This window comes from Erithacus rubecula, assembly GCF_903797595.1.
Source record: "Erithacus rubecula genome assembly, contig: SUPER_Z_unloc_1, whole genome shotgun sequence".
Taxonomy (NCBI): Eukaryota; Metazoa; Chordata; class Aves; order Passeriformes; family Muscicapidae; genus Erithacus; species Erithacus rubecula.
In genome coordinates, this window is record NW_027635590.1 from 1,356,166 (window position 1) to 1,372,447 (window position 16,282).

Below are 16,282 nucleotides of genomic sequence, written 5' to 3' on the forward strand. Positions count from 1 at the left end.
CTGAAAAACTAAGCAAAAGACCTAATACAAAAATCTCTATCTATGTCAAAAAGTTGTGGTATAGTGTTCCAACTGGAATTTCATTATTTTATTTTTTAATAATTCCAGACCTCTCCCCAGTGGCACACTTACAAGTAAAAGAGCATCTTTATTTCTGACAAGTGAGTAATCTAGTAGGATTCATAGCCTTTATCTAGATCCTTCTCTATATTTATACTTACTTTTTCAACGGAATAGCTGCAATGCAGTCCATTTACAATTTTATATGCAAGCTATAGGATTTGAAACCCAGAAAAACCTGCCTTTAGGGTCAACTACATTACCCTTTTCAGCTGTAGAACTTTTCTAGGCAGCATACTGTTTAAGCCATAAGCAATCAAAAACCAAAAACTACAACAGGCTGAATTCACTCTACTTCCCCGCATTAGATTTTTCACCCAGTTCGTCACACAACTCATCTTGCTCCAGGACACCCTATGGAAAGAAGTTTTGTTTCCTTCTTCGAGCAACTGTCTTGGAGCTGTGACAAAATCAAGACATGAAAATCTTTCTGTAGCCAAAGGTCAGATAACACTTACATACAGGCAATGTTTGTCTGGACTGGTTACCTATGCAGACAATTACAGACTTTTTCCACACCATGTTGTGTGGCAAGATCCCTGGCTACAGGGATAACCTCTGTCAGATGATGCCAGAAGCTTCATCTATGTGCAAGAGGCAATGCAGCCAGCTCCAAAACAGAACTACCACAGGCCAAGGCCAATCCCATCAATGACAGCAACTACATCTCTAAGATAACATATTTAAGAAGGGCAAAAGCTGCTGCACAACAGCAGAAAAACAAATCTCAAGGTCAGTGAAAAAGGTGGGAGAGGAGACACTCCAGGCACTGGAGAATAAATTCTCCTGCAGCCTGTGCTGAAGACTATGATGAGGCAGGTTCATCCCCCTGCATCCCACTGAGGTCCATGGTGCAGCAGAGATCACCTGCAGCCCATAGATGACTCCACATCTGAGCAGGTGCCTGAAGGAGGCCACAACTATGCCGGAAGACATACTAGGCCAGTTTATGAAGAACTGCAGCAGGGAAAGAATGTGAGGAAGGAGCAGCTGCAGAGACAAGTGTAATAAACTGATCACAATCCCCATTTCCCTGAGCCACTCTGACAGAAGAGGAAGAGAAGTCTGGATCTGAAGCGAACTTGGGAAGAAGGGAGGGGTGAGGGAAGGATGTTTTAAAGTTTGTTTTTATTTCTCATTATCCTTCTCTGATTTTTCATTGGCAAGTATTTTCTCCAAATCTGGTTGGCCTGTGACCATACTTGCTGAACCTTCTGTCATACTTTTTCTTCACCGTCCAGATGAGGAAGGTGAGTGATTTAGAGTGGCTTTGGTGGGCACCTTACATTCAGCCAAAGTTATCTCATCACAACATAACCTCCTTTCTCCATTGAATTTTACTTCAGTTTTATATTGTCTCATCATATATGTTCTGCACAAATGAACTATACTCTGGAATTTGCTTCATGTCTCCTAATTCGGTAACATGCTACAGGACCAATACACAGATTTAGTATTTCCTTCTCTGTAGTTGCCAGTTCCCAGCTTATGATATCCTCTTTGACTCAGTAAGGTAAAGTATCTCATTGGTGATCTTGCCTGGCTAGTTAATACCCATTCTCACTCTGTTCCATCAGGAATTCCCACAGCCCCATCACACTCTTACCTTTCTCAAGTAAACAAGACCCAGCTCTCCCAAACACTCCTACTACCATAGCTCCTTGTGCTCCAACTGATACTCATGGTAACATCTGAAAGCAAAAGCAGCAACACAGATGCATGTCAGCCAATACCTGTGACATATCTACACAGCTCAGCAGTTTTCAGTTGTTTGTCTAGCAGCCAAAATACCCCTATGACATGAAAATTTTAAGAAAGAGGACAAGTTACTGCAGTTACAGCCAGGCTATACGGTCATTATATGAGACTAACTTCTTTTGATGGGGATTGTTATCACCATATTTTTTATACAACCAAACAAACTACCACTTTTGCTCATAATGAAGGCATATGTCCATGCAGTCCAGAACATAGAACTCCCATATTTACACAAAAAGGACATACACAGACTTAGACACATATACAGTCCAGTTTTCTTTTAAGCATATTTCAGCTGAAGACAAGATCTCAGTAAGAAGCATACAGAACTGAAACAGAAGTTTCAAACTAAATTGGTCATTCAGTCCCAATAGCAAATCACTAGCTATACCACTGCATGCTGTAGACAATCTTCACAAAAAGACCCTTGTAAGTCCACTGTGCATTCAACACCCATAATCTAGGAAACCACAGAGTCAGTTTCAGCAAACCTTTTTTTTTAATATCTTACATAATGCACCGAGGCAATGAGAAGTAGAGGACTGTGGCCACTGCCAAATAGCATATCTTTTTAAGAGATACAGAGATGTTTATATATATGAGGTATCTAAGTTTGTGTTTCTGTCTGTGAGCATTCCCACATGCATGTGCTGTTTGTCTCTAGAAGCAAACAAACTCAAAGTATGCATGTCAAAAGAAAAAAGGCTAGAACTTAACAGATTGGATTTAACATGAGTCAGCTCGTCACCAGTTGTGAACTCTCAAGCCTTCTTTAAGATCATCAGGAAGTTAATAAGAGTAATAGCCAGTGGAAAAATAGAGAATAGTCAACAGAAATGTATATGTAAAGGAGACTTAGAATGAATAAAAAACAACCTTGTGACTTGAGATATATCAATTTTTTGTTGCAGCACAATACCCTTTTCAATTTCAACAGTTTCTGTGATATCTTTAAAGCTAAACCAAGATTTCTAATAGCCTCTAATAGTATTGATGATCAGCCATTGCCCTTCTCTTTGCAAATACAGATTTCAGAGTACTATAGCACATGACTTGTTAAACACAGGCATAAAGAGTGAAATCAACACAGACCAGTAGATCAGATATTAATTCTGTCTTCACCACACTTGATTTGCAAAGTTGAAGCATGACTATTTGTGGTTGATGGTGAAAATTATGTCTACATTTCCGAAGGCAATAGAGCAAATCTGCTCCTCAGAACCTGCCTCCATCTGCTCTGTTTCACAGTACTTTCTGGAAAGTAACATCTGCAGTGCTTGGGTGAGTAAATTTAGAATTTAAGCTCTCACTGCCCAAGTTTTTCCAAAACAAAATATGCTACAGCTGACACAAAACTCAACAAGTTCAGACTTAACCAGAGATCAGACTGTCACATTTCTTTTCAATATGCACAACAACCAAAATCCACTTCCTCTTCTTTCACAAGTAACACATTCATAACAATAGCAGCTTGCTTCATGTGCAGAGGTCTTTCTTGGTAACACCATAAAAAGAAAGTTCTGAGCCCAGTTTTGCAATTCATACAGAATCCTCACAAGGAATCCAAGCAGTTGGAGCAAGACAGCATTTTGTTTACCAGCACTGAGAATGACTTTCATGTCCCAGAAACGTCCCAGGATGTGATTCTTCACCCTCAGCCTGCTAGCTGTATTTTCTATTGAGCACTCTGGGCAGCCCTGGAGAACAGGTAACCACATGTCCTGGCTTCCCCTCTCTTAAGACTTTGTGATAGCTCTCCCCTTTTGATGTCAATGCTCTGATGGAAACATAAAAAGCTTCAGTGGTCACAAGAATGCTGAACATAATAATCTGCAAGAGGTGCAATTCAGCCCACCAAAGGTTTTTTACTGCATTTTGAAATTTGTTCCTCCAGCAATAGCCTTGAAAAGGACAAGCATAATTGGTCTGGGAAGTAGCAAAAGCAAGGAAAATGCCTGGACAACCATAAGAACAACCCAGGAGGTTCCAGCATGACTCCTCAAATGAGGGGAGCACAAAATTTTTAAACACAAGGAGCAGCAAACCCAAGACAGCAAGAGTTAGGAAAAGCAAGATAAAGGCTTAAAACACAAATGTTTTACAGGAAATCACCACTTAAATTCATCACATAGACTGACTGCAAGGAAGAAGCAGCTAACACCCACACACCAAAAAGGCACCACATGGGCCCCAACATAGCTTTCTTTTTAGAAAGCCAAAAAATTTCTCTTCAGTACCACACATAGGTGGCAGGAACTTGAAATTTGAAGCATCTATAAGCTGGTGGTCTACATAAGAGAACACACAAATGTATTGGTAAGTCACAATTCTCTAGAAGTACTGTATCTACAATCCAAGAACAGTGGGGTTATCAGAGCAAAATGGTCGTATTGATGCGTTACCCTGTTTCTCAAAATAGGACAAACTCTCCCAGAATGAGCATTTCAAAGTCACTTTTATGTCTGAGAAGACCATCCTTGCACCTTTGGATAAACTGATTGTTATTCAAACATAGCATAACCTTCTGGCACAGGCAATCCCTAAGCAGTAACTCCAAAGATACTTCCTAATAAATATCAAAGCATGTCAGTATACAGATACTCAACAATATCCATACCAACTGTACTAAGCAGTATTAAAGTATTCTCACATACTGCTCTCTACAGAGATCATAAAATATTTCATAGTTATGCTAGACATTCCTCTGAAAGAGATGCAGTAAACCTTAGAAAATATTTCTTCTTCAAATTCTGTAAATTTAAGATCTTTAGAAGACCAAAATTAAAACCACTCAAGGTGGCAATCATTCAGGTATCTATTTTCTGGACAATCAACCATGTTTTAAAAAATCCATAGAGACATAAAACGAAGCTCTCTTACAGCTTTGCACAGTGGTTGTACAGAATGATCTCATATGTCTCACTTTCTAATCCTAACTATTAGACTACTTCTTTACCTCTCTTGTTACTTGAGGCAAAAAAAAAAAAAAAAAAAAAAAAAAAAAAAAAAAAAAAAAAAAGGGGGATAACCAGAACACAAAGGTGCAGAAGAACTGAGTTACTAGAAGGAGTTATTTCTCTGTGACATCAGTCACAAACAGAAAATGCAGCATCCAAAAAATACATGATAGGAAACAAAAACTTGACATAATGCAGAAATGTAACACTACAGAATAATGAATGAAACAAATGGTTTAAAATGCTTTAAAACCACTTTTGCCCCAATCTAGCTGAAGACTGAGCAACTCCAGAACACTGTCGTCCTCGTTCAGCTTCACTACCCAACCTGCCACACAGCCTTCACACAGCCTGTAAACAAGAGATACAGATGATGCTCCAGTAAATTCACAGTAAACAACTCCATAACAATATGGGCAACTCATTTGCTTTGAAAATTCTTTTTTATGGCACAGATGTTTTAAAAGTGATCCTCAAAAGAAAACGGTTGTTACATGAACATCAGAAATAATGAAAATCTATGTTCGCGGAAATTTTTTATGTATTTTTATGTTTTCTCCCACAGTAACACTGTTTGCCTCCAAATGCTTACAATTCCCATTCCCTGCAATTCCTTTGGTTTTCCTAGCCCTCAGGATCCACTTTTATTTCCTGTGTCCTCTTCAGAGAGACTTTACACTGCAGCTGTTTGGAAGCAAAACACTGTCTAGCTGCCCAATAACTACCTGTGTCCACAGATCAAGTCAGACAAAACAGTTTCAGGTCCCTTCAAGATGTTTGCTTGAGAGAGCAGACTAATTTATCTGATACTTAACCAGTGATTTTAAAGAAGTCTTCTTAAAAAACTAAAAAGCCTCCCTCAAGTTCAAAGCTATTTACAGAGAAACAGAACTAAGCAAACAAGTATGAAAGCTTTATTTAAAAATGCCAATTTCACTTTTACATGGGAAGGCAGCCTAAGGAGCTTATATACCAGTTTTTCACTCTTTTCCTACTTTCTGCTTTGTTCATATTTTATGGTATTGACTGAATTCTTGTTTGTATCATTCTCCCTTAAAAATACTATAGAAAATGCATACACTAGGAGAGTCATCATATTAGAAACACTGGTTTGGTAAAGACTAACAAAAAAGGATAAGAATGCATTAGTGAATATATTTTTTATATTTTTTAACATACTTTCAAAGCTTGGAAAAAAAATCCCTCTAACTGCTGAACACATCTCTCAATTAATTTATCTGGCACTTTCCGAGTATGATAGGAAAGAGAGGATCCAGCATCCTCTGTACCTCTAGGACTGAAAAATAAAAACGGAAGTGCATACTTTTGTCTGTCAGATGAAAACAGACTGTACATAAACCAGCAAGTAAGTTAGGAAGACAGGCTGAGAGGCAGAAGTGTAGCTCTGCTTTAAATATAAAGACCTATTGGTGCTTTACCCAGAAGCATTTATACATTAAATACCGATCACAAAAGGTATTTTTGGATGTGTGGGGAGGAAGCATGTGAAAAAAACCAAGGCTAAAAAAATGCACTCATAGGACTGAGGTGATACTCGTATGCCAAAGCAGACTGAGTTCTCATCATCACTTCTGACTTAAAGTGCAACTAAATTGCTGTCCCTTCTCTATTTGCAATGCCTGAAGCAGGCCTCCCCAGGCTAAACTGTACACTAAACAGTAATAGAAAGTTTTTCAGCCTGCAAGAGTCTGGTGGATATCTGATAATTCAATCCCCCTGCTCAGCCCAGGCCAATTTAGAGCAGTGCCTTGTCTGGGGAAGTTCTGAATCTTCCCAAAGTTGTAAAGTCCATAATGTCTGCAGATCTCTGCTTCAGAGTGAGGAAAGATTCTTCCTAAAAATATCTGCCACATATTTATTTAGGTGTTTCAGCCTGAGCCCTACCCCAGTGACTCGCCTCACCAGCATGCAAAAGCCTGGCACTATCTTTTTCCTCATCTGCCATAAGAGGAGGACAGAGGGCATTGAGGTCTCTTGGCTGGGATCTTCCCTGGGCCATCTCTTGGGCAATCCTACTGTCCTCTGTGTCCCCCACAGGTCCCGTGCTCCAGCCCCTTGAGCAAGCCAGCTCCACTGGGTCAGGAGCTGCGACCCACCCTTCAAACAGCTCTTCTGCCCCAGCGCCTCAGTCTCCACTGGATGCCACAAGGTCCCAAATTCTCCAGGCTGCCAAGGTCCCTTGGAATAACACATCTGCACCCCAACATACTGACTGGTCCTCACCATGAAACGGAATCAGTGAGATAGCTGAGGATCACTATTCCACCAGAGATAAGTTGTTCCACAATTGTATTTTTTCCAGATCTGTAAGGTGACACTATCCTAGTCACTACTGAATAATTTTTTACCATATTTACCACTTTAATTGCTTTTTCCTAATCCTTCATGGTCAGAATACCTCATCAAATAAAAAGCTGCCAAAATGCAACATATCCTTTCAGTAACTTTTCCTCAGTGTCCAAATTCTTCATTAGTGGTATTTTTTGGTATCTCGTTGCATAAAAGCAGAAGAGACTAAGAGCACAAGAGACTGAAAATAAATAAATATTTTTTTATCTCATTCCCTTTTTCAGCCCAACTCAACAGTCCCTTACAATGAACAACATCAAATACATCTTGACTTTCACTTTCTTGAAATGTGTCCCTGCAGCATGTACCTCAGTTTACTGATCTTCAGAAGCATAATCACATACTTCTTAAGTTTGAAGACGCTTGTCACACTGCTGGCTAAAAGCTTTCACTTCCAAGCCTCCAAAAATCAAATGTATTTCTGAAACAGCTCAAAAGTCTAACCTGTACTCAACCTCCAAAATAAGCTGAAAAAGCAATTTTCAGATCATATCATAAACACTTTATGTAAACTTGCTCAAAACCACACACAAACCACGATTACAGACTCACAGGGTTTCTGTGCCAGAAGGCTCAATATCCTACTACTAAATCTGCATGATAATTCTTTCCAAAAACTACTGCTTACTCTGCTTGGCTTTGGGCCATTTCAACTTATAAACAGGAAAAAAGTGATGCCACGGAAAAGATATATACAGACAGCCTGCACACATTAAAAAAACCCAGATTTTTAAAAAAACCTGATTTTTAATGGAAATTCAAAAAATCACTTTAAAATGTTGACTTGTAGGTAGGGATCCCACAAACATTTGCACTTTTAATGAAAGCAGAAGAATCCACGTACCTAAAAGTCAAAACTTCACAGAGCAAGAAGCCAAACAGAGAGTTAACACAAATCTTTGATATTTCCACTCTGGAACCTGATATACTTTAGGTGCCAAGCAGCAAAAGACAAAGAGGAGATAACTCTCAGCTGTGCTGAAAAATCAGGCTGCGAATGTTTTCAAACTGTTGCTGTTCCGTGGTGCAGGTTCAGTCACACAGCACAGGAGCTGTTCCAAGTATTCTCCAACAGACCCAACTGTTCTGTATCCACAGCCAATGTCTCTAGCCATACTTCGTGGCTTAACAGCCATCCCTCAGGCCCTTACACCACTAGAAGTCATGCAAACAAAGACAGTGCAGGGCTTTTAGCAATTTTTAGACTATTTAAGGGTAGTATTCCCAACAGGGAGTTTTCCAGGCATGCGGACTATGAAGTATTTTAATAAGACTCACAGAATTCATACTTTACTCCTTCACAGGTTGGCAGAAAATTTATACCCTCACTATGTTCCTCATAACCTTCTTCTAGAAAAATGTGCAGAAGCACAGATACATTTTTTTGGAAGTAGAGACTGGTAGTATTACAAAAAGAAATGCAATTCCACCATCCATAAAGGATACCAGAAACAGCTTAAGCAATATTCTTTACTGATACTGGCTGCACATCCTTGTGCTACAGTGGTGTGCCTTACACAGAAGAACAGAAATTCAGGTAAAGACTTAAGTAAGGTTTTCAGGGGGTTATTTTGCTATAACTTTTTTCTTGTTGCTTGGTGGGGGGTTTGGTTTGTTTTTGTAATTGAAATGCTAGACTACGTTTCCTTTAATATTTTAATATCCCATTTGAGATTGTCCTAGAAGCTGGTGACCAAAACCAAATTCTTAGAGATGTGAGCTCTGAAATACTACAATGTTGCATTGAAGGCTGGTTATTATGGTTATTACGTTCAAGAAAACCACATCAGCTGCCAGACAATGCAGCAAGCAACACAGATATTTGTCTGGATGCAGAACCCCAGGCATTACAGAAGGCATTAGAGAAACATCCTGAGACTGAGAGCAGATGTTACTTTTTCATACAAGGTGGTGGCAAAGGGCTTGCATGAGAGGGATGATGCAGAGACTCAACCTAAACACAGTGCAGGGATAATGGGAACAGCAGCTCAGGAGCTTAAAGCTGGGATGCCAGGCTCTTCATTGAGAAAATCTAAAGAAGAGTGTTTTAAGAATGAACATTTGGAGCATGTGTGTGCATTTCAGAAGCTCAGAAAACACTGCATATAGTGCTTGCTTTAAACATTGTGAAAATACCTATGACTTAGTATTTTAAAAACTTCCTGCATCTTTCCTCAAGTGAAGTATGCATTCTTTGCCCTATATTACATCAAGCAACTTCCTGAAGGAACCTTTATTTGAAGTCATCAAAGCACAAGAATAAAAGTATTTTTCCTATTAAGAATGGAGGTTCTTTTGTTTATGCAAGGAATTCTAACAACCAAGCATTTACTGTACTTCACATACAAAAACAAGAAAACAATGGTTTAGAACAAGCACAGAAGAATGCAATCAGAACGTGATAAGAAAAAAAGGCACCAAAAAACAAGCAAAAAACCAAACAAAAGCCAGTAAAACAAAGGTGGGGAAAGCAGCACTGTCTTATTAAAATATTAGTGTAAAGGGAGCTCTCAGTGTGCCATGATTTAACCCAAACTACCAGCAGCAGCTTTCCATCACTCTCCCTCTTTGCCAGTGGAATGTGAGCAAGAATCAGGAAAGGCAAAACTTGTGCACCGAGATAAGAACAGTTTAGTAATTGAAGTAAAGTAAAATACCAAAACAACGTTAATGACATAGTATTATAATTATAATGAATAGGGACATGAGGGGGTGGGGGGAAAGGGGTGACCCAGGAATAAAACCCAAGAGAAACAAGTAATGCACAATATCAACAATCACCACACACTGACTGATGCCCAGAGTAACCACCAGGAAGAAAATTAACTCTATTCCACCAAAAACCAGGGTGCTGAAAAATTTATAATGTTATCTCATATTCTGGTACCCTGCCTTCCTGTTAACCCATGCACATCTTGCATCACATTAACAGTGACAACCTTATGTTTAGATGACACATCTCCATTTGAACTTCTAATATGAAGCAGATGCCATAGAAGACCATTTAAAATACGCAAGGTGCAAAAACTAACAAAAAAGTTGCAAAGCCATTGGTTGAAAAACATTTAAAGCCTATCTTTCTAAGGGAAAAAAAAATAAAAGAAAAAGAAAAAAATGATCAAAGTATTCTGTCTGCATATGGATTTCATTTTGCCAAGATAATTTGTGGGTGAAAAAGGGCTGTACAAGCAACAAAACTAAACATAAAAAGGCAAAGAAAAAAACTCCGAACCCCACCATTATTTTTTAATTAAACACAGCCTTTCCAAGAATTTACAATGCTCTCAATCATGCTTATTAATATTCTTTAAAGCAGTTTCTCATTTTAACCTTTCTGTGACAAGGCAAATATATTTTTCAAGCTCAATATTTTGATGACTTAGACCAAAAGGATAATTTATATTATTCCATAAACAGATGTTGCAAAGCAGAGCATGCATTTCCAAATTGAAGACATATCTCTTGTCTTCTTGCTATTATCAAACTGAAATTTGTCCTTAAGAGAATAATACTTAAGAGAAAAATAATACTTAAGAGAAAAATATGCTTTTGCATATTTTACATCTAAAATATGCCAGATTAGACAAGGATAAAGTTGTTCATGCTCTATGAACTACAATTAAAATAAATGTATAATAATTCTATATTATATATTTTTTTTAAAATAGATTTATTTCAGTCTCACATTATCTTTAAATACTTATGCTGGGGGTGAGGGTGGTAGTATATTACCACTTGTTAGCATCCAGATGAGCTGCCTTGATGCTGGCACCTAAAAGGCACACCTCCAAAGAACAGTATCAGGCCACAAAATCATAATTTCCACTTCCTTTAAGTATTACAACATAGAAGTGAAATAAAAATATAAAAGTGAGAGTCACAGAGCATGACTTAATATGAATGCAACTTACCTGAAAATAATTGCTAAGAAACTACATTTGCATTTATTTCCCAATTAAATCAAATAAATATACAACTCGTACCTCTCATAACCAACTTCTCGAAACAAATGTTAATTATATGTCTGTTTACATTAAATCTGTAATTACTATAATATATTCAAAGTGCAACTAATTTATGCAAAAAACAAAGCCTATCTTCCTTTATAATTCAAAAGCAGCAAAACTAACATACCAAAATTATAATAAATAATTCTGATATTCTAAAGGTAATTGCAATCTTATGTCCAAAACAGATTATGTTCAAACATGCAAAGTAACAGATTTACAGTATTGTGGTAATTCTAACCAAGAAGTACCATCAAGCCATTTCTTTACACTGCACTTAGACCAAATTAAAATTGAGATGCTCCAATTATAGTTTCTGGTTTAGGTGGGCTTTTTCTGTTTGTTTATTTTTTTCTTTAATCTAACAAATCAATTGTAACTCTTGAAAAGTCTCCACATACTGAACATGCTTCACTTGTTCCTACCAAGGAGCTATCTTTCTATCTCACTTTATATTACATGGTTATAAAGCTGTGAAGGCATCACATCATAAATAAAAAAATTAGTGCATTTCACCAGGCATGCCAGAATTAAATATGACTCTCACTGTAAAGCCACATTAACTGCTCTCCAGTTTGAGAACAAAACCACAAATACCACACAGAGATGGTATAACTATGCACAACTGCTAAAAGCACAAAAGTTTATATGTGTTAATATGAGCATAGAATTCTACTACAACTGCTCAGCATTTACAGATTTAAGCAGAACTACTAAAAATTCAGCTTTCTACTGCACTTAATGGACACCTTGATGCCTCATATTATCTTCACAAGAAGTCAAACTCCTCACTTTCTACAATCAACTAGGCTTGAAAATTGGCACTAATCCTTTCAGCAGAAATTTCAGCCTCCCCATGCTGAAAGGCTTGGCAAATGCAGTTAGCTGCCAAAACAAGCATCTTCCATTACCCCTCTTAATATAGGACTTGACCTTGTATGCACCTTAAAAAACAACTAAACTAACTAAAGACTTAGCAACAGAATGAGAAAAAGTGATATTAAGTAGATTCAGCAAAGCTCATCAGATGACATCCAAAGAGCTGATATGAGTAACGAAGATGTTTAAGAGAAAAGCTGTTTTCCCCAGTTATGGACATAACACCACGTCTTAAATACAGAACAACTTTCAAAAGTAATCTTTCCAGATATTGCAATACCTGAGAATGTCAATACAGACTTAGAAACAAACAAACAAACAAACAAACCAAAACAAAACCAAACCAAAAAACCACCACTCTAAGAATTTCCAGTACAGACACACTTTTCCTAGCTGACAACACTTCCTCTAGGTGAGTTACTCTTTTTCACCAGGAGATGCAGGTACACCAGTGGAGGCAAAATATTTTATGGACAGGGAAATGCCCTCTAAGATCTGGATCAATTTTCTAAATGAAGTAAAGTACCAGCAGCATTTCTAGTCCAGTATCCTTCCACATTTGACAGCCATGAATGGAGACTTTGCATTCTGTTGACACATGCTGGAAGAAAAACAAAAGAAACAGCACCAAAAGAGAACCAACTATCACTGAACATTTTTCTGCTGGAAGAAAAGACATATCAAACATTCTCTTAACCTTGCAAGTAAAGTACAGCAATTTCAATGCCCCTCAACATTTGAAGATTAGATCACAATACAGGTTTTTACCAAAAGTTAATGCATTAGGATCAAAAGTATAACTAAGAGGATGTTCAGCAAAACAATCCCAGTTCAGCCCTGATGCCTGAGTTTAATTCATAATTCTTCCCTCTGGTGACAAATATTTGACTGAAAAAGACAGACCTTCATGAAGAGTCTCTCCCTTTGGGTAAGAGCAAGCAAAGAAACAAACAGTCCTCATGCCCTATCTAGAAATCTCCTGAATTTGTCAGTAAATTATGACACTATTTCTAAATTAGAAGATGAATCACATATCATATTATCTGAAAATGTTTTATGCATTTTTTAGACAATGACTAGCAACAAGCATTCATCTGCTACCGTGACATAAGTATACTGTAAAACAACCTTCCAATCTGGGTGTCTGCATGAGCTCTTTTGAGCAAAACAATTCTGACTATTGCAATTATCATTAAAACACAGGACTCTAAAGGGCTTTTAAACACAGAATCTGTGCTAGCAAATACCAAAACTTCAGAAAAAAACCCTAAAAAAGTCCATTTCTGGAGAATAAAAAGTTCAGTACTCCCAAATCCTGCACTAAGGTCTTCAAACACTAAGCCTGTCATGAATTTATTATATGGTAGAGGTTATAATTCTTTTCTTCATCATGATTTTCCAAACGATGGAAAATACAAAAGCTTTTATCTCCCAACAGCAGCATACTAGGTCAATTTGTCTACAGGATTGCTAAGAGCTTAAGAAGATTAGGAGAGGTTTTGAGATCAGGCTTTAAGATAAGGTTATCATCTACACCAGGAATGTCCATGCAATTTTAAAACCAAAAGTTGAAACTGAGCTTCATCAGATAAAACCTCAATTTCCAAATAAACTATACTGAAAAAATATTTTTCTCCTATATATTTTATTTGGAAGGCCTGGGAGAGACTAATCTGCTCCATGTACTCTGTGATCTCAGGACATAGCAAAAGCTGCTTATGAACAATACAATACAACGCAAAGGTAAAAATTCAAGTTCTCCCTCAACTTTCTGCATTGTAATTCTTTACTATGTTGTCAATCACGAATTTCAAGAGCAGCTGTAAAACCTACTTCATTTCAGAGCAAGATTTTTATCAGTAATAAACACCCATACCACATACTCTGGTAAATCACCCAACTAAATGCCCAAAACATAAGCACCACTAGAAATACACTCCAAGAAAAGACTTAATTAAACACCTCGTTTCTTCACCCTCCAGGCCCAAAGAATGATGTCTTGTTTTCTGACCTTCTCCCATACCACTTCCTAATTAGTAACTGCATATACGCATAAACAACTTTATTCTGGCTGCTATTCACAAAGAACAGCTTAGGAAAACATTTAAGGCCCTGATCCCAAAACCACATAGACACGCGTTTAAATATAAGCATGTGGGAAACTCCAGCACAGCCTTGGAAGCGGCTCTTGTGTTTGACTGTAAACAAGCACATCAACCCATATGTTGGGACCACAGTCCTGAAAACATCGAAGCTTCAGGATGAACTAACCACATGTCCAAAACCAGCTCCTCAGAGACACCCTGCTATGGGGCGGTTTCTAAGAGGAAATCCAAAAACACGTCTGTAGAACTGGCTATGAGAGCCCCGAAGGCACTCACCGGGGGTCTCACAAGGCAAAACCCTGAACTGCAATCAGCATGTCGGAGCACCACGCAGGAACTTGGTACGACCGGTCACTGCGCCCCGTGAATTCCCGCAGTTACCGGCAGCGTGCTGCGAGGGGCGGAGCCTGGCTCCGGGCACGGATACGGACACATCGCCCCCTCTCTCTCTCTCACACACACTCACACACACACAAAAATCCTTCCAGGAGCGGGGCGCAGCCGGCAGCTGCAGAAGGCCGGCGGCCGCTGCGCAAGGAGGGAGTTAGGGCGGCAGATCGGCCAGGCCCCGGCGCTGCCCGGGGCACATCGAAGTGTGACGAGACGCAGGCGAGAGGGCGAGCGCACAGAGCGCCGCACAGCGCAGCCCCTGCGGCTGCCCCGGCGGCAGCGGCGCCACAGCCGGAGGCGCCCGCCGAGCGCCAGCGCTGCGGGCCGCCCGCGCTTCGCCCGCCGCATCCCGACCGACCGTCGGGGAAAGAGCCGCCGCCGCGCCGGGCACCGGCTCAAAGGCGGCCCCGAGCACTCCGCTGCCGCCCGGGGGACACATGGCCTGCCGCCAGCCGCCGCCGCGACTCGCCTCGCCGCGCTCAGAACAGCGAGAGTTTGCCCTCCCTCCCGTCCCGTCCCGCCCGTGGCCCTCACCCGGGGACGGTCCCCGGGCGCTGCGGGGGGCAACTCCGCGGCCCTGCGGGCCGGCTGCGCTGCCAGCCGGGGGTGGGACGCCCGGACCCGCTCCCAGTCCCCCGGGGCCCCTCTCCCGCTCACCTGGTGGCGGGGCTCTGGCGCCCGGGGCGCCGCGGGGTGCGCCGTGCCCAGCGGGGCTGCCCCGGCCCTGGCTCCGCGCTCCCGCCTCCGGCAAGCTCGGCCCGTGGAGGGGCGGCGGCGGGCAGAGGGCGGCGGACGGCGGTAAGCGACCGGAACCGCCGCTCATGGCGAGTCCCGGGAAGCCGGAGAACGAGCGGACACGGGCGCGGGTCTGGGGGAGTGCCGGGAGAAGGGAGGCAGGCGAGGGGGAGGTGGAGGCGGCGACGGCGGCCCCACCAGCGGGGGAGGAGGCAACGGAGGAGGCGGGGGGCGGCGGAGGGGAGGAGGAGAAGGCAGGCAGGAAGGGGGCGGCGGAAGAAGCCACCCATCTGCCGCGCCGGCCCGCCTCGCCGGCCTGGCGGAGGTGCCGCTCGCCGCCGCTCTCCTCGCCGTGCGGAGCGGCGCTGCGGTCCCGCTGGCGGGCAGGGCCAAGGAACCCGGCGTCGGGCTGCGCCCCGGGGGCCGCCGAGCAGGCCGTCGCCGGCATCGCTGCCCGCTCCGGCCGGCCGGCGGGAGCAGCCCCAGCGCGGGGACGGCGGAGCGGTCAGCGCCAGCGGGGACGCGTGGGCGGCATGGGCGGCGTGGGGAGCCTCCGGCCGGGGCGCAGCCCGCCGCCGGGCGGGGGGGCCGGTGCCCAGCCGTGCCGCCGCTTACTGCGGCCGCCGAGGAGGAGGAGGAAGTCTCCCCGCCTGCTTCCTCCCTCCCTGCCTCCCTCCTTCCCTCCCTGCCTCTAGCCCCAGCGGCCCGCCGGCAGTCCGGCGCCTCCCTAAGGGCTCTCGCCGCCCGCAGCAGCGCTGCCGCAGGGCGTGCCGCCCCGCACTGCGGCGATGCCCCCTCGGGACAGCGGGAGCGGGGTCCGTGCCGGCACCCCCGGCGGGCCGCAGCCCTCGCCGAGCGGCCCCGGAACCATCTTCGTCCTGTCCCGCGTTCCTCCCCCCGGGCAAGGGCACCGCCGCGGGCCCTTCGCCCTCGCGGTCCGGCTGCGCGCCCCCGAGTCGGC

The 16,282-nt window shown here is 42.3% G+C and overlaps 1 protein-coding gene across 2 annotated transcripts in view; it reads right to left on the reverse strand.

Annotated features, from left to right (window-relative positions):
- RNF38 (ring finger protein 38) overlaps window positions 1-15,787 on the reverse strand; it is a 105,271-nt gene extending 89,484 nt beyond the window's left edge. The window contains exons 1-2 of one of the 2 annotated variants that reach the window (XM_079330832.1): window positions 15,244-15,349; window positions 1,727-1,811 (exon numbers count right to left, since the gene is read on the reverse strand). In XM_079330832.1, coding sequence (XP_079186958.1) covers window positions 1,727-1,775 — 49 coding nt within the window. In that variant the 5' untranslated portion in view covers window positions 1,776-1,811; window positions 15,244-15,349. Of the gene's footprint in view, window positions 1-1,726; window positions 1,812-15,243 lie in introns of both variants that reach the window. The other variant, XM_079330831.1, reaches the window with a different exon arrangement.
- Window positions 15,788-16,282: the final 495 nt, after the last annotated feature.